At 42.8% G+C, this 23673-nt stretch overlaps 1 protein-coding gene and 1 pseudogene across 2 annotated transcripts; both read left to right on the forward strand.

Moving 5' to 3' along the window:
• The first annotated feature begins 1 nt into the window (after position 1).
• On the forward strand, positions 2-23018 carry syt14b (synaptotagmin XIVb). 2 transcript variants are annotated; one of them, XM_055872396.1, is made up of 12 exons: positions 2-39; positions 2234-2284; positions 5580-5726; positions 8965-9117; positions 9222-9475; positions 11918-12088; positions 15856-16029; positions 16125-16217; positions 18820-18997; positions 19205-19261; positions 20159-20274; positions 20367-23018. In XM_055872396.1, exons 1-12 carry the CDS (start codon positions 27-29, stop codon positions 20565-20567), a joined length of 1608 nt encoding a protein of 535 aa, XP_055728371.1. In that variant the 5' UTR covers positions 2-26; the 3' UTR covers positions 20568-23018. The 2 variants fall into 2 exon arrangements, with proteins under 2 accessions (XP_055728371.1, XP_055728370.1); XM_055872395.1 differs by lacking the exons at positions 2-39; positions 2234-2284; positions 5580-5726 and adding an exon at positions 7780-8423.
• On the forward strand, positions 8736-8914 carry LOC129817950 (U2 spliceosomal RNA; annotated as a pseudogene).
• Positions 23019-23673: the final 655 nt, after the last annotated feature.

The raw sequence follows: 23673 nt of genomic DNA on the forward strand, positions 1-23673 counted from the left end.
CTTGGACCAGTCCGAAACAGAACATCATGGCGATTGATGGTAAGTACACCTTGCATGGGACATGGCTAAGAATGCTTAGTGACAGTACCATTTATTCAGCAAGATAGATGTCTAGTAATGATATAGATGCACATTGCGTTGTCCCGTCAGCTTGGGCTGTAGGCAGCCGACATAGCGAGACGGGATGCTGAAGATTAGACGCAAGAGGCAGGGATGTTGCATTACCTTCACCGGATGCGCGCGAAGTGGTGTTGAAGTGGACGGCGACCAATAACATAAATGTGACTCGGACATTACCTTGTCTTACCTTAGTCGTATGCATGAAGGTATCGAAATCTTGATAGGCTACACAAATGCTTCCTTAGAAACAGGAGTAAGTGTTCAAGTGTATTATAGGATAATGGGATGGGAACTTTAGGAGTGGTGCAGTCAGATAAATGCTGTCAAAGGTAGCCTACCTGTCAGTTTGTCTTTTTAAAGCTCTGAAAATGTCTACATTAAAAACGGCATGCCTGCTTCTGGGCAATACTGCATGTCAAACACACTTATGGGTCACGTGTACTCGCACGTTGGTTGGTTGCGATCCCATCTCAGCATTGGAAGTGCTGCAGTCACACCTGGCAAATGTGGTGCTGTGAGATGAAAGAGAGAGAGGAGAGACTGTCAGCTGTCAGTTGGTGAATGTGCTGGTCCTTAGCCATTGCTCATCTATACTTTCCTGGTCATTGGTGTAAATACACAAAATGTTTATAAATTACTTAGGCTATTGCTTTTTTTGTAACCTATATCCATTTTTTTAGGAGGCAGGCTTCGGCTCAACAGAAAATTGCGTTGAGAGCAAATAGGAAGCATTTTCTGTAAGCTACAGATATTGCCAGAAGATAGAAAAGCTTTGCCTATTTTCAAGTGCTTTTGGTTTTTACCTGACTTTTTGTGCTAGACGGCTGACGGAAAATATAGAAACGGAGAGCGATAGAAAAAGTAGTCACTACTGGTCATATAGGGCTATTGCCAAAGTAAAAACATTCATTTCTAAGCAGTAGCCTGTTTTGCACTCGTTGAGCAACCTCTTGTTTTTTCCCCCCTTTCCTCTGCAAAAAAATGTCAACACGGGAAGGAAAGCTTTAACCAAGCTGTTAGTCAAGTGGCTTAGACTCACAAGACAGAGTAGTGTTGAGGTTGATTTGTGTGAAAGGAGAGAGGTTGCCTCAGTGCCCTGACTGCCCTTGCTGCCTTATTGACCTCAATGATGTATTTCGATTTCCTTCTTCAATGTGGACTTCCCGTGTGTGCTCTGTCTCTGTAAACTCACACTCCATAGGGAGTATAGTGCACATTCAGTAGTGAGAGGGTAGTTTGAGGGTCAAGAGCCTGAGCTACTATGCGACTAAGAACTATAGTACACTCTCTCTGTAGCCACTCAGAAAAGTAAGTCCTACACGACATAGTGCCAAGTATGTGTGTGTTGCATGAGTGCATGTGCCTACGTGTGTGTACCTTGCATGTGCCCGTGTGTGTGTTTGTGTATTCGTGTGTGTGTGTGTTTGTCTTTATTGTCTTATGAGTTTGTGAAGGTTGGGATACAGGGTTAAGAACATTATTCTATTTACAGTGCATTCAGAAAGTATTCATACCCCTTGACTTTTTACCCATTTTATTACGTTACAGCCTTATTCTAAAATGGATTAAATAAAACATTTTCCTCATCAATCTACACACAATAACCCATAATGAAAAAGCAAAAACAGGTTGTTCAAATTTTTTGCAAATGTATTCAAAATAAAAACAGAAATACCTTATTTACATAAGTATATACTTTATATAATGTAGCAAAATGTGGAAAAAGTCAAGGGGTCTGAATATTTCTGAATGCGCTGTATATAAGTATACTCTGTGTTCTCTATTCTATTTTACTTCTCAACGTTTATATTCAACGGTTTAATGGACAGACACATTTTGTTCCATTTTAAACCCCTATTCAGTTACGATTCCCCACAGATAAGGAATTGAACCCTTTAGTAAATTCCTCCAGTGAAAGAGCTTCTCGTTATGTAATGGGACAGTGCCTTGATAAATCTAATTGAACATACTTAAACACTTGATAACCCCATGAGATTAGTTGGCTCGAGTTAATTAGTGTGACATCTGCCTCAGTAGCCTGAGGAGGATCCAACATAGGAGCCAGAGCAATTTCTTAACCCCTGACGCTCGTATCCCTTTACTTACCCCTTAGGTGGTGGTGGGAGGAGCTGTGGGGTGCATGAGCTCATCTGTGCCAGACGAGGTAAGATCAGGGGGTTTCCCTGTTTGTCTGTCTGTACTCTACTGTACTCTATGCTTCCTTGACTGTCTGCTTGACTGTACTTGTATCCCCCTAAAAGTAGAGAGATGGCTCCATCAAAGCACTTAACTATCGGTTTTGCTTGTTTGTAACTTTTGAGTATAGAGGGCTACTCTATTGTTACACACTTCTAGAAGATTCTATAGCTGTGTATGGCAGTGGAGGCTGGTGGACGGAGCTATAGGAGGACGGGCTCATTGTAATGGCTGAAATGGGACAGAGTCAAACGTGGTTTTCATATGTTTGATACCGTTCCATAAATTCCATTCCAGCCATTACAATGAGCCTGTCCTCCTATAGCTCCTCCCAACAGCCTCCATTGATGTGTGAATCAAGTTTTAGACCTCTTCTCCAGAGAAGGCAATAGTATTCATTATTTATTTACCACAGAGGTTTTGTTTCGTATATGGGGGGGTGGGGCAAGGTTTTCAGATTAACCAATTGCGTTTAAGTAAGCGTGCCCTACATTTCCTTAGTAACCTCAAACACGCATACAATGTCACTCTGATACTGGGTCCTGAAAAAGGATATTGCCATTGCTACCATGCTCAGCTAGTCGGGTGGCAGGTGGTCTAGCGGTTAGAGCGGTAGGCCAGTCCATGTGCCCTTGAGCAAAGCACTTAACCTTCATTTGCTCCAGGGGTGCTGCTGGACTGCTATGGCTGACCCTGTAAAACAACACATTTCGCTGCACTTATCTGGTGTGGAAATACTAGAATAAATATGGCAGTTTTCTTTTCTTCTCATCAGTATTTCAATGTCATATCGTAGACTCTCTTTTTTTCATTCGAATTTTGTGGACAAACATGGTACACATTTTTGTCAGAGTAACTCGGCTATTGATGTATATATTCCATTAGTTGAATGTCAAATGTTCATGGTCTTTTCCTTTTAATTGGTGTTTTTTTGTTGTGAACAGAATATTGTGGCAGTTATCTGGAAAACAGATGTAGCCCTGAGGCTTGGGAGTTCAAGTTCACATACTGTACAGCAGAACGCGCTCGTTGTTTTCTTTCTCTGATGCTCGGTTCATAGATTGCCCTTGGGGAAACACAACACACACACAAACACAAACACATGCACGCACATACACGTACTGTACATACGCACACACAAACACAGGCACGCACACACACCCCTACACCCCTACCCATTCACATCCACCCACCCACATAGACGGACAGACAGACGGACAGACAGACAGACAGACGGACAGACAGACAGACAGACAGACAGACAGACAGTCAGTAATCCTTAGTGTGTGCAGAGCGGGACAACAGCATCTCACTACGAGTGCTGATCTAGGATCAGCTCTCCCTGTCCATATAATCATATTCATTCATCTCTAAAAGGCATAACTGATCCTATATCAGCACTCTGAGACTTTGTGAACACAGGCTCGGGTTAGGTTAGCATGGGGCTAGCTAATGGTTAACGCTCCACCAGCGTCTGTCAATGAGAGAGGCATCCGGTTACTGCAGGTGTTTAAATTATTTAGGAGCAGTTGACATGCAAACAGCAGTAGCTTATGAAGTGTCACCACCACACTCAGGTCAGGGACAGGGACATACAGCACAGGACAGTTAAGCCTGGCTTTTGGACTTCAGGGTCACTTCAGGACCTAATTTGACTCAATTACCAGAATTGTCGTCAGTGAGAGAGGATAGGTACTGTAACTGTGTTGGGTATTGAGAAGAATCAAGGAATTTTTGACCAAACACGAAAGATCACCTCCTGGTCTCGAAGCGTTGTTAAAGATTTTGGTTACGTTGGACTCAATATTAGGATCATAACCGATTTTTGTGTTTTTTTTACTTATTAGAATGTCCTTTTCTTTATGTTAGACTCAATAGTTGTATTGGATAACCGGATTACCACTAAGGGGAACAGCACACAACACTGGTGTTTTGACAGAATGGAATAATTCACCATAGCCTAGGCGTGAAGCAATTGAGACACATACACAATCGAAAGCTGCTAGAATGGAGGTGAGCTATGCCCGTGGGTTATTGTTCTCTTATCTCTCCCTCTCTTTCACTCTTCCTGCTGAGCTTTGACTATCAGTCTATCCGTTTTGGGAGGAGGAGGAGACAGGAGAAGCCACTACTTCTTGTCTGTTCTCAGGCTTCAGTGGTCTCTGCCTGTTGCCATGGTGAGAAGAAGAGATAGTCCACGAGAAGTAGTTCCTTCTAAACTCAGCCAGGGTTGGATGAATGGTGGACCTTTTCCCATGGAGATGTAGTGTGAGCGAGAGCTGTAAGGCCTTCACTCCTCAGGCAATAGACGTTTTCATATTGATGAACGTCCGCCCACGATACTCTGCCAATGACCAATCATAGTTGCTGAATTATTCTCAGTGTTTCCAAATTGTTCTGTGGTAGTGCATGTGCATATCAGATCGAAATGGAGCCTCTCGTGGACTTTTGGTGTGTTTTCCGAGCTTTTCTGGCAGCTCTGTGTTATTTTTGTAATTGAACGCCCACTCATGCACCTGTGGCTATTCCATGGCCTGTATATATTATCTATTAACTACCCTGTTTCCATAACTACAATTCCAACTACAACCCCAAATGAATGGGAACGATAAGCACCATATCATTTCCAGATCTTACTTGGTGCTATACTCTTTCCATTCATTTGGGGTTGAGGCATTTAGATGGATCGACACAATTGATGGCGTGAGACCTGGATTCGTCTTGACGTCTGGCAAACGTACATTTTTGACTGTAATATCCCTTGAAAGCTATTTGTGCCCTGTTTGTCCCTGTGTCTGCTTATCAGTGAAACTCAATGCCTCAGAGGTCTCCGTTGAAAATAACACATCGGCAAGAACAGGGGGATGCTGCTTAGTAACATTAGGTATTGTTGGCCTGCATAAGTGTATGCTGAGCCTTTGAAGTGAAAAATGAATCACGAACTGAACTGTACCGTAATGGGGAAGCTATAGGGTTTCTCAAATCCTTCACGAACTGAACTGTACCGTAATGGGGAAGCTATCAGGTTTCTCAACTCATTCACGAACTGACCTGTACCGTAATGGGGAAGCTATCGGGTTTCTCAAGTCATTCACAAACTGAACTGTACCGTAATGGGGAAGCTATCGGGTCTCTCTACTCATTCACTAGGGAGCATTCTCGCATTGTCTCCTACATTTGTCTCTGTTTGTCTTCTCCCCCTCTTCCTTTATGTCTATGTATGTTTGTCTCCCCTCTCTCTCTCTTTCTCTCTCTCTACTCAGTGTCTCCTGAGCTGCTAGGGGTCCTGTCCTCCATTGCAGCCTTCATGGGCCTGATGGCTCTTTTTTTTCTTTACCTCAGCAACAAGCTGTCAGTGGAGAGCACAAGCGACCTGTCATGTCTAGACGACTATAGGCCCGACCAGCAAGGTAAACACGTCAAGGTGTATAACATGCAAAGTCTGTAAACAGTTTGTTTATTGTTCAATGGGCCTGAGATAGTTTCTCGGACCAAGATTAAGCCTAGTTCTGGACTGAAAATAATATTTTTCTTGTCCAGGTTTAGGTGTAATCTGGGCCTGGGAAATTGTCTCAAAATTATATAAATAAATCCATATACAGTGCCTTGTGAAAGTATTCAGACCCCTTGACTTTTTCTACATTTTGTTACGTTACAGCCTTATTCTAAAATTGATTAAATACATTTTTTCCCTCAGCAATCTACACACAATACCCCATGATGACAAAGCAAAAACAGGTTTTTAGACATTTTAGCAAATTTATGAAAAAGAAAAAACAGAAATACCTTATTTACCCAAGTATTAAGACCCTTTGCTATGAGACTCAAAATGGAGCTCAGGTGCATCCTGTTTCCATTGATCTACAACTTGATTGGAGTCCACCTGTGGTACATTCAATTGATTGGACATGATTTGGAATGGCACACACCTGTCTATATAAGGTCCCACAATTGACAGTGTATGTCAGAGCAAAAAGGAATTGTCCGTAGAGCTTCGAGACAGGATTGTGTTGAGGCACAGATCTGGGGAAGGTTACCAAAAAATGTCTGCAGCATTGAAGATCCCCAACAACACAGTGGCCTCCATCATTCTTACATGGAAGAAGTTTGGAACCACCAAGACTCTTCCTAGAACTGAGCAATTGGGGGAGAAGAGCCTTGGTCAGAGAGGTGACCAAGAACCCAATGGTCACTCTGACAGAGCTCTAGAGTTCCTCTGTGGCAATGGGAGAACTTTCCAGAAGGACAACCATCTCTGCAGCACTCCAGCCATCAGGCCTTTATGGTAGAGTGGCCAGACGAAAGCCACTCCTCAGTAAAAGGCACATGACAGCCCACTTGGAGTTTGCCAAAAGACATCTAGAGACTCTCAGACGATGAGGAACAAGATTCTCTGGTCTGATGAAACCAAGATTGAACTCTTTGGCCTGAATGCCAGGTGTCATATCTGGAGGAAATCTGGCACCATCCCTACATGTAGCATCATGCTGTGGGGATGTTTTTCAGTGGCAGGGACTGGAAGACTAGTCAGGATCGATGCAAAGATTAACGGAGCAAAGTACAGAGAGATCCTTGATGAAACCCTGCTCCAGAGCACTCAGGACCTATAGTCACTGCCAAAGGTGCTTCAACAAAGTACTGAGTAAAGGGTCTGAATACTTATGTAAATGTGATATCATTTTTTTTTTTTAAATATACATTTGCAAAACCTGTTTTTGCTTTATAATTTTGGGGTATTGGTGTAGATTGATGAGGGAAAAAATGTGTTTAATCAATTTTAGAATACGGCTGTAACGCATCAAAATGTGGGAAAAGTATAGAGGTCTGAATACTTTACGAATGCACTGTATATGATTGTCTGACTAACAACTTAAAACGATCATAATCACTGTTGAGATACATGCTTGTGGGTGAGAATGTTGTGAATAGACATGATCCCTATTCCTAACCACAAATTGTCCTCCTCATACATGTATAAAGTGTAAGTCATGGATTTCAGATAGTAATACCTTTCCCACACACTCTCATGAACCAAATGTCTCTGCCAGAGCTGTGATTATGATATAATCTAGAACCCACCAGACAGTGGAGAAGAACAGCAGCCCCAGCCATCAGCGAATCCAACCAACATGGCGTTCTTCAAGAGCTTCGGTCAGAACCTACCATCGGTCAGCATCTCCTCCATCTTGGATTCAGTCAGCAGCAGAGTGGATGACCTAGCCAGCGCTGTCACTGATGCCACCTACAGTGTCAGTGACCAGCTGACCGAGCTCAGCGACCAGGTCATCAAGAAGGTGCAGACAGAGGAGGAGGAGGCTGCAGATGCGGCAGAGGGGGGCCCGGACAGCAAGGAAGGGAAGGCCCAGGAAGGGATGGCCGAGTCAGTGAGGAGCAAAATCAAGCGGCAGGCTTCTGAGGCCTGCTCAAGCCTAACAGACTACAGCTCCAAGCTTAACCAATCCAGTGACTGTGGTTTGAAGAACAACCAATCGAGTGAAGTGACCGCAGATGACTATGAACCCCACTTGGAATGGGTGTGGAAAGACGGAGGCTGGCGGCCGTAAAACCAGGGGAGAGTTCTGTGGGGGACAAGGAACCAGAAGAAAAAAGGAAGGAGGAGGAGAAGAATAAGGAGGTGAAGGAGAAGAAGAAGGCGGATAAAGAGAAGAAGAAGGAGGAGGAAATGCTGAAACAGGAGGAGGAGAGGCTGGAACAGGTGGAGGAAAATAAAAATAGTCATGGGGAGACCATCAAGGAAGAGCCTAAAGATATAGAAACCAGCTTGTCACCTAAAGAGAACCACACTACTTGTCAGGACAAAGAGGGCCAGAAAGAGGACAAATCCAACGGGCTCCACCAGAGTGACGACCATAGCGATCCACCACAGTCTCCTTGCCCTGAGGAAGACTCGAGAGCATCCAAAAAGAAAAAGAAGGGGGAAGCTGAAGAGGAGGAGAACGAGGTGAGCCCTGAGGGAGATGGAGAGCAGAACGAGACTGAAGCCGCTATACCTCCCGCTTCTGAGGGAAAGAAGAAAGAGCGTGACAAGAAGAATAAGAAGAGGAAAGGGAAGAAAGGGAGCAAGAAGAAGAAGAGAGGGGATACAGGTGAGAGGGTGTGCTGCTTCCCTCCACATGTCTCTCTGGATCTCTCCTACTCTCTTCCACCACATTCCATCCCTCTTCTTCACTTCTACTCTTCATGTCTGTCTGTGACGTTAATTAACTGAAGTCATGGGTTCTAAAACTGAAAACAAATCCTATTTTAACAGTCATGGATGGATCAAAATACATCTGTCCGTAGCTGTCATGTTTACACTTTCAGTTCTTTCTCCTCACGGCTTTACCTATTTCTCTCAAATGATTGTTGTAGATGTGATATCATGGACACAGCAGAACAGCTTATCAGTTAGAAATATGATAATTCTCTGACGATCGGCTAAGATCAAGTGTAGTATCCATTCTTATCAGTCTGCTATCTAATACGTCCCCTAACTGGAGAACATGAAATACATACAGGGTCAACAAAAAAATATCCTTACATTTTTTTGTGGGGACACATCCTCTTTGGTCTGTGAGTGGAGATGTGTCTTATGTTGGCTGATTGTGATGATCTATTATGATCTTGTGTGCGTATCTGTTTGTCCAGACCAGAGCTGCCCAGAACGTGGCTCTGAGGAGGATAGTGAGGAGGACATACCAGGGAGACACTCTGAACCCTCAGCCCAGCACAAAGCCTCAGTCTGGGATAACAGACAAAAACACACCAGCGATCACAGCAGTGAAGCCTCCATTGGACAAAGTGAGACACTCATTGATGTGACAACATACACGCATGCACACATACACACATCCGAGATGTTTACTAAGTCACAGATGAATCGTATCCATCACTCTGTTCCACAGCCAACAATATCCAGAGGATGAGACGGGGCTCTCCCCTCAACGAGAACCAGCCTCCCCCGTATCAGGACGAGGATAGACCGGTCCGGGTGTCTCTCTCACGGTCGGAGGTAGGGGGCCTGGGGGAGTCGAACCCTGACGGCAATGGTACAAGGCGCTCCAGCAAGGCCAGCGTTGACCAGGACACTGCGAGTTACCTCAACAAGGGCTATGATGAGGATGTACCTAGTGACAGCACTGCCGTCCTGGGACCAGAGGTGAGCTAGGACAAAGACACTCATGTACCAGATGGTGGACTGTTAGCATTTCCCATAGGATACTGTGTCACGCTAGCCGAGCATGCCAACACTACCTGAGCATGCTCACTGGCGTAGCACAAACCCCCACAAGGTGGGGGGGTTCCTCTCTCAGCCTCATGGCAAAATGTGTAGAATAGCAGGAAATTAGCTCAGGGATTCTTGAAAGTCGGGACAATCCTTGTCTGGCAGGGAAACTATATTTTATTTTGTTGCATTATTTGAGCTTAAAATGTACATTTAGGGGAATGTTATAAGGAAAATATTTTTTCAAGAATTTTCTAAATATTTTCAATATACAGTATACACTACCGTTCAAAAGTTTGGGGTCACTCAGAAATGTCCTTGTTTTTGAAAGAAAAGCACATTTTTTGGTCCATTAAAATAACCTCAAATTTATCAGAAATACAGTGTAGACATAGTTAATGTTGTTAATGACCATTGACTACTGGCCTTTTAGGCAGAGTTGCAAAGAAAAAGCCATATCTCAAACTGGCCAATAAAAAGAAAAGATTAAGATGGGCAAAAGAACACAGACACTGGACAGAGGAACTCTGCCTAGAAGGTCAGCATCCCGGAGTCGCCTATTCACTGTTGACGTTGAGACTGGTGTTTTACGGGTACTATTTAATGAAGCTGCCAGTTGAGGACTTGTGAGGCGTCTGTTTCGCAATTTAGACACTAATGTACTTTGTCCTCTTGCTCAGTTGTGCACCAGGGCCTCCCACTCCTCTTTCTATTCTGGTTAGAGCCAGTTTGCGCTGTTCTATTCTGTGAGTAGTACATAGCGTTGTACGAGATCTTCAGTTTCTTGGCAATTTCTCAGAATGAGAATAGACTCACGAGTTTCAGAAGAAAGCGCTTTGTTTCTGGCCATTTTGAGCCTGTAATCGAACCCACAAATGCTGATGCTCCAGATACTTAACTAGTCTAAAGAAGGCCAGTTTCATTGCTTCTTTAATCAGAACAACAGTTTTCAGCTGTGCTAGGATATTTGCAAAAGGGTTTTCTAATGATCAATTAGCCTTTTAAAATGATTAACTTGGATTAGCTAACACAATGTGCCATTGGAACACAGGAGTGATGGTTGCTGTTAATGGGCCTCTGTACACCTCTGTAGATATTCCATTAAAAATCAGCCGTTTCCAGCTACAATAGTCATCTACAACATTAACAGTGTCTACACTGTATATCTGATCAATTGTATGTTATTTTAATGCACAAAAAATTAGCTTTTCTTTCAAAAACAAGGACATTTCTAAGTGACCCCAAATGTTTTAATGGTAGTGTGTATATGTGTGTATGTATATATATATACATACATATGTATGTATGTATGTATGTATGTATGTATATATATATATATATATTACTGTATATATATATATATTACTGTATATACACACATATATAAATGGCAATAATGAACATTAACTGTAAAAGGATATTTTGTAGTTTCTTACAATAGCCCTCTGTGACTTTAAAAAATATTTATCTCAAAACTATGATTCATAAAAGATGTGCCTGGAGATTTGGTCAGATTTGTAAAAAATCCAGAAAGAGCAGGATCAGCTATACCATAAGGACACCTTATTCATGTCCTCATTAAAGTGTTTGTATTGAACTTTTATTTGTAGAGGCAAAAATGTGTCTGTTTTGAAAATCTGTTGTCAACTCCGTGAGTGGCTTGTCAACTACGTCACTGATGGCTAACCTCTCAATATCCTGAAAATATGTTTCAATCGCTGTTCTACAGCATATGCTTAAACAATGGAAGCATTTGCTGTGCTAGACCTGTTTGCTTAATAAATGTTTTTGTTATGTTTTAAATCTAGAAAAAGATGCCAAAATGCTAAGAAATTTGCCCTAGTGCATTTAATAGCGCTATAAAACAAAACAAAAAGGAGTTTGGAGATTTGTATGACATATTTGATCAAGGCCTTTAAACACTTGTTGGTGAAATGCCTTTCATGGTGTCTGACGGAGTTGACAGAAATCCATATAATCCATTTTATGAGAGACAACATGGTGTGAAAGCTAATTCTTTGATCTATCAAAATATGTATTTCACATTTTGTTAATATTAAGACAAATATTTGTGGGAGATTATCCCGGCTTTCCAGAATCCCTGAGCTTGCTCGTACCTTGTGGTTTTATGCATTAAAATGAATCTTATCATCCTCTCTCTCTCCTCTTTCCCTCTCTCGCTCTAACACCCTCCCCCCTCTCCCACAAGATGGTTCACCATCCCATCTGCCCTTCACCCCGTGCTCTAAGGGACTATATCTACCCTCACTCTGTGATGTCATAGATGAGGACTGACTAACAGATTCATGCATTAAAATGCATATTTTCATTATCTCTCTCTCTCTCTCCCTCTCACCCCTTCCCCCTCACTCACAGGATGGTTCACCCTCCCAGCTCCCCGGTGGCTATGAGCCCGAGCCACTGGCTAAGTACGGCACGCTGGATGTGGCCTTCGAGTATGACTCGGGCAAGCAACACCTCGCCGTCACTGTCACTGCGGCAACCGACATCCCCGTGCTCAAACAGACAGGCAACATCGCGTGGCAGGTGGAAAAAACCTTACTGTTGTACTTGTCTTACTTGCTCTCACACGTAAACATATTTTCTTACTAGCACTGATTTTGCTAATAGCGTTTATTTCCCAAGAAAGTTTTACTTGCAATGATTGTGATATGTGATTGTACCTACTACCTTAGTTGCCAGCACTGACTGCAAGTCACCCTGGATGAGAGCATCTGCTTCAGCCTAAGTTACGGTGAATTATACAAAAAGAGAAATAATATATTATAAGACATTATGAAGGCTCATGTATGCCTACCGCAAGCTATAAAGCATTATACCAAACTCTCCTCCTGAAGATCTACCACCTGTAGGTTTTTACTCCAACCTTCATTTGAACACCTCATTCTACTTGTTAGCTGTTCACCAAGACCTAACTAGCTGAATCAGGTATGTTAGGTGAGGTTTGGACTGGAAACCTGCCGGATGATAGATCTCCAGGAAGAGGTTTGGGCAGCTCTGCTTTAAGTAAAGTGCTACATACAGTGCATTCGGAAAGTATTCAGACACCTGGAGTTTTTTACCACATTTTGTTACGTTACAGCCTTATTTTAAAATTGATTCAATAAGAACATTTCCTCATCAATCTACACACAATAGCCCATAATGACCAAGCAAAAACAGGTTTTTAGAAAATGTTGCGAATTCATATAAAAAAAAAAAACAGAAATACCTTATTTACATAAGTATTCAGACCTTTTGCTATGAGACATCCTTGAGATGTTTCTACAACTTGACTGGAGTCCACCTGAGGTAAATTCAATTGATTGGAAATTATTTGGAAAGGCACACACCTGTTTATATAAGGTCCCACAGTTCACAGTGCATGTCAGAGCAAAATCCAAGCCATCAGGTCAAAGGAATTGTCCGTAGAGCTCCGAGACAGGATTGTGTCGAGGCACAGATCTGGGGAAGGTGCCAAGATTTCTGCAGCATTGAAGATCCCCAAGAACATAGTGGCCTTCAACATTCTTAAATGCAAGAAGTTTGGAGCCACCAAGACTCTCCCTAGAGCTGGCTACCTGGCCAAACTGAGCAATCAGGGGAGAAGGGCCTTGGTCTAGGAGGTGACCAAGAACCCGATGGTCACTCTGATAGAGCTCCAGAGTTTCTCTGTGGAGATGGGAGAACCTTCCAGAAGGACAACTATCTCCGCAGAACTCCACCAATCAGGCCTTTATGGTAAAGTGGCCAGATATAAACCACTCCTCAGTAAAAGGCACATGACAGCCTGCTTGGAGTTTGCCAAAAGGCACCTAAAGACTCTCAGACTATGAGAAACAAGATTCTCTGGTCTGATGAAACCAAGATTGAACTCCTTGGCCTGAATGCCAAGCTCCACATCTGGAGGAAACCTGGCACCATCCCTACGGTGAAGCATGGGGGTGGCAGCATCATGCTGTGTGGTGGCAGGGACTGGGAGACTAGTCAGGATCGAGGAAAAGATGAACGGAGCAAAGTACAGAGAGATCCTTGATGAAAACCTGCTCCAGAACACTGTCGTGTCTGTGACTATCATTAATGTGAAGACTGTTATTTTATCAAATCAATTCTCTATGTGTAATTATTATTATTATGTGATTAAAGTACTCATGTATACTTTAATTAACTAAGAAGTCGGGGCACCATCATTTTTGTTTTTATAGTGTCTTTATTTCCCGAATCGACTCTTTCAGATATTTTCATATCTTATCAAAACAGTCACTTATTAATGAATTGTACCTCATCAGTTCTCATTACTGAACATTGCAATCCCTTGGATATCTGCACGAACCCTAGCAAAAATTATGAATCAGCGATATACAAATTGGCTTTATTATTTATTTATTAACTAACTAATCAAATCACAGAAAATCATGAAAACACACACAATTAGTTCATACGTGGGGTATTGCATGATACAAAGAAAAAGTCCCTGGCGGACAAAACCGATATGACTGCTTGGTAGACAAAGGAAAGGGGGTGTGGACCACTCAATAGCGTGAAACTCATAGCTGATAACTACACTCATAGAAATTGCTAATACTTTACATGAACGACCACTTATTGGGGGGGAAAAATGCAATTTACATATTTACGAGCGTATGTCTTGTCTCTTTCTGTGGTCACCGGTCCATCTGCTGGAGAGAGTTGACAGAAAAGTCTCTGGTTGTGTTCCCCAGAACTCAGTCTGTCGTAGTTGTTATAATTGATACTTCAGAGTCCCATTCGGAAATCTTAGAATCAGATGCGTTTACCAGACTAAAGTATTTAAACAGTTGCAGTTTGAATAATTATTCTTTAGTTTTTAGATTTCTTTGCCATTTCAACGTGGGAATGATCTCCACGTTCTCTGTTCTTGTCCTCTGGTAAAGTTGTAGTTTAAACCACTTCACACACCAGCGTCACCAGGCATGTTTTGGTCTTAGGAATTCAACCGTTTGCAACCTTAGCTTACACCGTGGTTTGCGTGGTCTGCTGTGAATTGTGCCACGGGGGCTTTTATTCTTGAGTAGAAAAGGGCCGTCTCATCATGTTTGTGCCCACCTGGGCATGGCTACTGACTGCATAAGTTACCATAAAACAAACAATTCTCATTTAGAATACTATATCACATTGTTATCTTTCCAAAAGTATTCCTAATACTTACTCATCCATCTTATACAACATTCAGAAGTAAACCTGACGGGGGGCCACGATATACACCCAAAAGACCACGTCGTGACAGCACTCAGGACCTCAGACTGGGGCGAAGGTTCACCTTACAACAGGACAACGACCCTAAGCACACAGCCAAGACAACGCAGGAGTGGCTTCGGGACAAGTCTCTGAATGTCCTTCAGTGGCCCAGCCAGAGCCTGGACTTGAACCCGATCGAACATCTCTGGAGAGACCTGAAAATAGCTGTGCAGCAACGCTTCCCATCCAACCTGACAGCTTGAGAGGATCTGCAGTAAAGAATGGGAGAAACTCCCCAAATTCAGGTGTGCCAAGCTTGTAGCGTCATACTCAAGGCTGTAATTGCTGCCAAAGGTGATTCAACAAGTACTGAGTAAAGGGTCTGAATACTTATGTAAATGTGATATAAGTTATTTTTCTTTTTATACATTTGCAAACATTTCTAAAAAACAGTTTTTGCTTTGTCATTATGAGGTATTGTGTGTAGATTGATGAGGGGGAAATAACAATCTAATCTATTTTAGAATACGGCAAGAACGTAACAATGTACTGGGCCTCCCGGGTGGCGCAGTGGTCTAGGGCACTGCATTGCAGTGCTAACTGCGCCACCAGAGTCTCTGGGTTCGCGCCCAGGCTCTGTCGCAGCCGGCCGCGACCGGGAGGTCCGTGGGGCGACGCACAATTGGCATAGCGTCGTCCGGGGTAGGGAGGGTTTGGCCGGTAGGGATATCCTTGTCTCATCGCGCTCCAGCGACTCCTGTGGCGGGCCGGGCGCAGTGCGCGCCAGCCAAGGGGGCCAGGTACACGGTGTTTCCTCCGACACATTGGTGCGGCTGGCTTCCGGGTTGGAGGCGCGCTGTGTTAAGAAGCAGTACGGCTGTTTGGGTTGTGCTTCGGAGGACGCATGGCTTTCGACCTTCGTCTCTCCCGAGCCCGTACGGGAGTTGTAGCGATCAGACAAGGTAGTAATTACTAGCGATTGGAGACCACGAAAATTGGGGAGAAAATGGGATAAAATAAAAAATAAATAAAAAAGAACTTTAACAATGTGTAAAAAGTCAAGGGGTCTGAATACTTTCCGAATGCACTGTATGTAGGTACACCTGGTATTACTGCCCACTAAGAAGCAGCGGGCCAAGACCGGGGTGCAGAGGGGGCCGTGCCCAGTGTTCACAGAGACCTTCCGCTTCTCCCGGGTGGAGCAGGAGGCACTGGCGGACCACGCCGTCCGCTTCCGCCTCTACAGCATCAGGAGGATGAAGAAGGAGAAGGTTTGGGGGAAAAAACAAACATGTATGCAATAATTGTTGTAAGTCACTTTGGATAAAAGCATCTGCTCAATGGCATATATTATTATTTATGTTAGGTGTTGGGCGAGAAGGTTTTCTATTTGACTAAACTCAACCTGCAGGGCAAGATGGCGCTGCCCGTTACGCTGGAGCCTGGCACTGCACTAATGGTGAGTGGCTGTGAAGAAATGGGGTAAAAAGGGGTGTGTGTATGTTTGTTTTACTATACTTGTGAGGACCAGAAAAGAGAATTCGGACAAGTGAGGACATTTGACCGGTCCTAAAAAGGAAAAGGATTAGGTTTAGGAGTTAGGGTTAGCTTAGGTTTAGGGAAAATATGATTTTGAATGGGCCTCAATTGTTGGTCCGCAATTTAGTGTAGTAATACACAACTGTGTGTCTGTGTGTGTGGTAGGGGTCTGTTTGTGCAGTTTCTTGCCAATAAGAAGTACCGGTAACCTGATTTGTATGATGTCCACTTAGATAAATGATCTTGGCATTTTTCCTATTTTGTTGCCTTACCACCTGGAATTAAAATAGATTTTGGGGGGGGGGTTGTATCATTTGATTTACATAACATGCCTACCACTTTGAAGATGCAAAATATTTTTTTATTGTGAAACAAACAAGAAATAAGACAAAAAATCTGAAAACTCGAGCGTGCATAACTATTCACCCCACCAAAGTCAATACTTTGTAGAGCCACCTTTTGCAGCAATTACAGCTGTAAGTCTCTTGGGGTATGTCTCTATAAGCTTGGCACATCTAGCCACTGGGATTTTTGCCCATTCTTCAATGCAAAACTGCTCCAGCTCCTTCAAGTTGGATGGGTTCTCAATTGGATTGAGGTCTGTGCTTTGACTAGGCCATTCCAAGACATTTAAATGTTTCCCCTTAAACTACTTGAGTGTTGCTTTAGCAGTATTCATAGGGTCATTGTCCTCCGTCGCAGTCTCAAATCTCTGGAAGACTGAAACAGGTTTCCCTCAAGGATTTCCCTGTATTTAGCGCCAACCATCATTCCTTCAATTCTGACCAGTTTCCCAGTCCCTGACGATGAAAAACATCCCCACAGTATGATGCTGCCACCACCATGCTTCACTGTGGGGATGATGAGAGGTGTTGGGTTTGCGCCAGATAGCGTTTTCCTTGATGGCCAAAAAGCTACATTTTAGTCTCATCTGACCAGAGTACCTTCTTCCATATGTTTGGGGAGTCTCCTACATGCCTTTTGGCGAACACCAAACGTGTTTCCTTATTTTTTTCTTTAAGCAATGGCTTTTTTCTGGCCACTCTTCCGTAAAGCCCAGCTCTGTGGAGTGTACAGCTTAAAGTGGTCCTATGGACAGATACTCCAATCTCCGTTGTGGAGCTTTGCAGCTCCTTCAGGGTTATCTTTGGTCTCTTTGTTGCCTCTCTGATTAATGCCCTCCTTGCCTGGTTCGTAAGTTTTGGTGGGCGGCCCTCTCTTGGCAGGTTTGTTGTGGTGCCATATTCTTTCCATTTTTTAATAATGGATTTAATGGTGCTCAGTGGGATGTTCAAAGTTTCTGATATTTTTTATAACCCAACCTGAGTCTGTACTTCTCCACAACTGTCCCTGACCTGTTTGGAGAGCTCCTTGGTCTTCATGGTGCCGCTTGCTTGGTGCTGCCCCTTGCTTAGTGGTGTTGCAGACTCTGGGGCCTTTCAGAACAGGTGTGTGTGTATATATATATATACATGTGTGTATTTATACAATGAGATCATGTGACACTTAAATAAAGTCCACCTGTGTGTAATCTAACTAATTATGTGACTTCTGAAGGTAATTGGTTGCACCAGAGCTTATTTAGGGGCTTCATAGCACCACTTTTCATTTTTTTTTTTTTGTAGAAATTTTTTGAAACAAGTAATTTTTTTCACTTCACCAATTTGGACTATTTTGTGTATGTCCATTACATGAAATCCAGATAAAAATCTATTTAAATTACAGGTTGTAATGCAACAAAATAGGAAAAACGCCAAAGGGGATGAATACTTTTGCAAGGCACTGTTTAATGGTACACAGTAACTCGTAGACTAACCTCTTCCCCAGCTTCCAATTGCTGGCTCATGGAGTCTGGTGACAGTGTGGGACTGTTTGGGACTTAGTGGGTGTGGCCCCCATTGATTTTGTTAGTTACACTCACTCATGTTTTAATATGATATCTGTCTGCAAACATTTCTCTCCACCCTATGGTAAAATGTGTAGAATTGCATGAAATTAGTTCTAAAATTACTAAATCTTCTCTTCGCTCCATAGCTAAATGTGTAGAATTGCAGCAAACGTTATTTAAAACGGCAAGATTTTCTCCACACCCCATAGCAAAATGTGTAGAATTGTAGGAAATTAACTCTAAAATGTTTTTTTCCTCTCCTCTGTTAAGAGGGGGGCTGCTAAAATGTTTTGCTCGCAAAGCTAAGGCCACCTCTGACTGCAGGTGTGGGTATGGATGTGGGTACACCGACCGGCGAGCCACTGCGACTTCTCATGTTGAGTTTCGATTTGTTTGTTGCTCCCACCCATCAAAGTTTCCCATCTATACACTCGATGGTGATGGACTGAGAGATCAGCCAATTAAAACCAGCAGTTGTTTTGTGCTCTCCTGTTGCGCTTGAAAACCAGACGAGAGCCGGCTGCTTTAGACAAAGCATAGTCTCACCCAATCCAAGCCATTCAGTTGCATTGAACTGATTCTTACCTGCCTCTAACTCTGCATGTGGTGTCTGTCCTCTCCTTTCTCCCTACAGGGCTGTGGGTCGTTGGTGAGTGTGTCCCGTAGTGCAGGGGCTCTGTCCTACCGTTCCAACGGGGACTCCACACCAGAAATTCTACTGGGCCTCATCTACAACGCCACCACTGGTAGGCTCTCTGCAGAGGTCATCCAGGGCAGTCACTTCAAAAACACAGCCTCAGACAAACCTCCCAGTGAGTGGACAAATAACATGTCTATTTTCTGTTGTGTCTTTGATAATGTTATGCAGTAGTTGGGTAGCATTCAAATCTATAGAACTGAATACCTGTTCTTATTCCTATTTGTGTGTGTCTACCAGCTATTTACTTCATCAGTCTTCATACAGTCTGATCTCTCTTCTTTCCTCCCTCCGTTGTGGCCCTCTGTGTGGTGTCCCCCAGGTGGTCTGTTTTGTTGTATGAAACAGTTCATAGGGGGACAACTTTACATCATGAGAGGTGAGCCCTCTGTTATCAATCCATGTACCTTTATACCAGAGTCACTGTCTGTTCCTCTCTGGGTCTACTGATAATGTTGGCATATTGGGAAAGGGGGATACCTAATCAGTTGTACAACTGAAATGTGTCTTCCGCTTTAAACCCAATCCCTCTACATATTGTATCGTGAAAAAGAACCCCAAAAAATGGCTGGTATCAAAAAGCCATTTGTATTCTATTGTGGGTCAACACAATATATAGATTTTTTTAAACAATCGCTTTTACGAGAGACCTGGCCAAAATAGCAGACGCATTTTCAACATAAACCAGTTTAAAAACATGAATTTACACATTGAACAAGATGTATTGGGAAAGCGTGGCGCAACTAGGGGTCAAAACATTGACAGGCCTGCCCCCCCCCCCCCCCACACACACTTTATTTTCCATCTTAGTGTTTAACCTAGCTTTAAACTCATTTAAAGGGACGGGCTCCTGTAATTTCAGGACCATTTGAAGTTCGTTCCAGGCAGAAGGGGCAGAGAACTGGAAAGCTTTTTACCATAGCTCTGTACGGCCTTAGGTACAATCAACAAAACATAGTCAGGTGAGCACAGGCAATAGTTTATTTGTCTGCTGGACAATGTAGTTACACAAGTAAAATGGTAGCTGGTTATATATACACTCTCGCAGAGGGCACAGTGATGAGTGAGGGCTTTGGAGTTAGTAACAAACTTCAGTGGCCCATGGTACAGGGGCATACATATACAAGATATCACCAGAATCAATTACAGGCACAAAATAATGGAATTACAATAGACTATACATGACTTGAAGATCTTCTTCTGCAATACGCCATTTTCTATTATTCTCCACTAGATGGCAGCCTCTCACCATCTTCCTTCTCCCTCCCTTCCCCAGACACCTATGTGAAGCTGACCATGCTCGACTCCAAGGGCTTGGAGATGTCCAAGTGCAAGACGTCAGTTTGCCGCGGCCAGCCCAACCCCACTTACAAGGAGACCTTTGTCTTCAAGGTGAGAGAGAGGGGGGGAAGAGATATGATGAAGGAATACATTTTACATACATGGACCCTGTTAAACAGCCCACCCCATCTCTCGTCTTCAAGGTGGCCCTCTTCCAGCTGTCCGAGGTCTCGCTGGTGGTGTCCGTGTACAGCCGGAGGAGCAGCATGAAGGCCAGGGAGAGGGTGGGTTGGGTGTCCCTGGGGCTCAACAGCACCGGAGAGGAGCAGCAGGCCCACTGGAGCCAGATGAAGGAGGCCGGGGGACAGCAGGTGTGCCACTGGCACGCGCTCTTGGAATCTTGAACATGTCTTAATGAGAATCACAAGATATCATCGATGACATAGGAGGAGAATTATTATAGGGTATCTTGATCTCGGTGTTGAAAGGGGATAGGTTCCTTGACCTTCCATCAGAGATGGAGACGAGGAACCATCTACCAATGCTATGCATATGAACCTGGAATGGGATGTGTGTGAGGGTGCAGCGCTATGAGAGGCAGGTGGATTCCACATGGAGTCTCTGTTCATTAAGTGCTGCTTTAAATACCCTTTAATATGTAAAACAGCCACTTGACCTGAGAAAGACAGACTGGTTCTAAGCAATGACTTCCTGCTCCTGTCGTGATCAATGTGGACTGATCTTTTAATACAACAGCTGATAGACCTCAGTTATGAACTGATCCTGAAATAGACGAAACTGCTACTGAAATGAACACAGCTGGTTCGGAAATGGACCATTCAGTCTCAGATTGAGGCCAATTTTGTGTCATTAATTTCCCATATTCTGGTCCATAATAATATTTTTGCATGTAATTGTTTACAGAAGATGATCAAAATACAACCATACATATCTTGTACAATGGACCATTTTCATCCTGAACCGAGGACCAAAGAGTGTGTGGAAGAACAACGACCAAAATAAGCCAGCCCCCTCACATTCTTCTGGAGTTGTACTGGCCATAGAAATAGAATTACAAGAAAGGGAAAAGCCCCTCAGACCACTGCAATTTAAATGATACAATCATGGATTCACTCAATATGGCCGACATGGTAATTCTATTTTTAATGGTACTGACTTCAAATAACACCAGCGTCAGTCATTTCTCAACTGATGCTCTTAGCCTTTGGTAACAGGTATGATGCAATGGAAGACTGTTAAAGCCTATTTTTACACTGTTACATTAACATGACATTATGCAACATCCATTTGACTTTGTAATTTTTTGTTTAATATTTGGGGTTTCTTTTTACAGCTGTTTCATCTCCCGTTATAATACCGTGTATTTTCGTGTGTGCATGTGTTCAAGAACACAAAATACATCTTCAGTGGCCTTGCATCATCCGAATCACATTTAGCATCATTTGAGAATAGAAAAACTGTATTTGTTTTGTGGCTCACTGAATCAAACAACTCTGTAGCCTATATCATCCTTATAAAAGACCCATCACCTTTCATGCATTACATATTCGAAGGCTTGACCTTTTCCACATTTTGTGTTACAGCCTGAATTTCAAATGGATTAAATAGATTTTTTTTGTCACTGGCCTACACACAATACCCCATAATGTCAGTGGAAATTGAAAAAATATATATAATTAAAAATGACTGAAATATCTTGAGTCAATAAGTACTCAATCTCTTTGTTATGGTAAGCCTAAATAACTTCAGGAGTAAATTTGTGCTTAACAAGTTGCATGTACTCACTGTGTGTGCAATAAGTGTTAAACATATTTTTTGATTGACTATCTCCGTACCCCACACATAAATATAATTGTAAGGTCCCTTGCAAAGAAGAGTACCTTTTTGTAGATGGGTAAAAAAACTATAATTGAATATCCCTTTGAGCATGGTGAAGTTATTATTTACACTTTGGATGGTGTATCATTACACCCAGTCACTACAAAGATACAGGCGTACATCCTAATTCAGTTGCCTGAGAGGAAGGAAACAGCTCAGGGATTTCACAATGAGACCAATGGTGACTTTAAAACAGTTACAGAGTTGAATGGCTGAGGATGGATCAACAACATTGTAGTTACTCCACAATACTAACCTAAATGTAGGAGTGAAAAGAAGAAAGCCTGTACATATTACAAATATTCAAAAACATGCATCCTGTTTGCAACAAGGCACTAAAGTAATACTGCAAAAACTGTTCCAAAGCAATTAACTTTTTGTCCTGAATACAAAGCGTTATGTTTGGGGAAATTCACTTTACTGAGTACCACTCCATATTTTCAAGCACAATGGTGGCTGCATCATGTTATGGGTATGCTTGTAATCAATAAGGACTGGGGAGTTTTCCAGGATAAAAACTAAACGGAATGGAACGAAGCACAGGCAAAATCCTAGAGGAAAACCTGGTTCAGTCTGCTTCACCATTCAGCAGGACAATAACATAAAACACAAGGCCAAATATACACTGGAGTTGCTTACCAAGAAGACGGTGAATGTTCCTGAGTGGCCAAGTTACAGTTTTGAATCTACTTGAAAATCTATGACAAGACCTGAAATTGGTTGTCTAGCAATGATCAATAACCAATTTGACAGAGCTTGAAGAATTTTTTAAAGAAAAATGTGCAAACGTTGCACAATCCTGGTGTGGAAAGCTCTTCGAGATTTACCCAGAAAGACTCACAGCTGTAATCGCTGCCAAAGGTTCTTCTACAAAGTATTGACTTGGGTGTGAATACTTACGTAAATTAGATATTTCTGTATTTCATTTTCAATAAATGTACAAAAATGTCAAAATACATGTTTTCACTTTGTCATTATGGGGTATTATGTGTAGGTGGGTGAGAAAATATATATTTAATTCATCCACACTACAGTATGTTCTTCCATAGAAATACAATCTAGTCATTATATTTCTATGTAGAGAATCACTGGTGAAACAGAGCATTATGGATACTGAAGTTATGCTACAAAGGTGCTACAGTATGACAAGCAGGATTCCACACAGTGTGTCATGCAGGCCTGGACACAAGGTCTATTTCACATTTCACTGTGAAACATGTTTGATGGCTGCCATCGAGAAGCAGAGGTGAACACTAGAGTCTCGTACTAGCACCACACCCCGGCTTTACTGTAACAAGAACCCCCTCTTTCGCTCTCCTGGCTGGAGATGAGGGGAGTATTCTCTCATCTCTCCCTCTTGTGATGTTAGTGGCTCAGTGTTTAGTTCAGGCTTGCTGCCCGACGCCCCACACCCATTGTGTCAGGGTTTCTACAGTGTGCAGTCACACCTCGCAGCATGGAGTCATGGGGAGATGAGTGACATATTGCCTTGAGATCCACAGTATGCTGACTGAAGTAAATCCCGGAGTCTAACTTCCAGTATCATTGATTAAGCTGAACATGCTCATAGTGGCTAATAACGTGTGAGAATAGAGAACGTCAGGAAATGTG

This window comes from Salvelinus fontinalis, chromosome 20, assembly GCF_029448725.1.
Source record: "Salvelinus fontinalis isolate EN_2023a chromosome 20, ASM2944872v1, whole genome shotgun sequence".
In the NCBI taxonomy this organism is placed as follows: Eukaryota; Metazoa; Chordata; class Actinopteri; order Salmoniformes; family Salmonidae; genus Salvelinus; species Salvelinus fontinalis.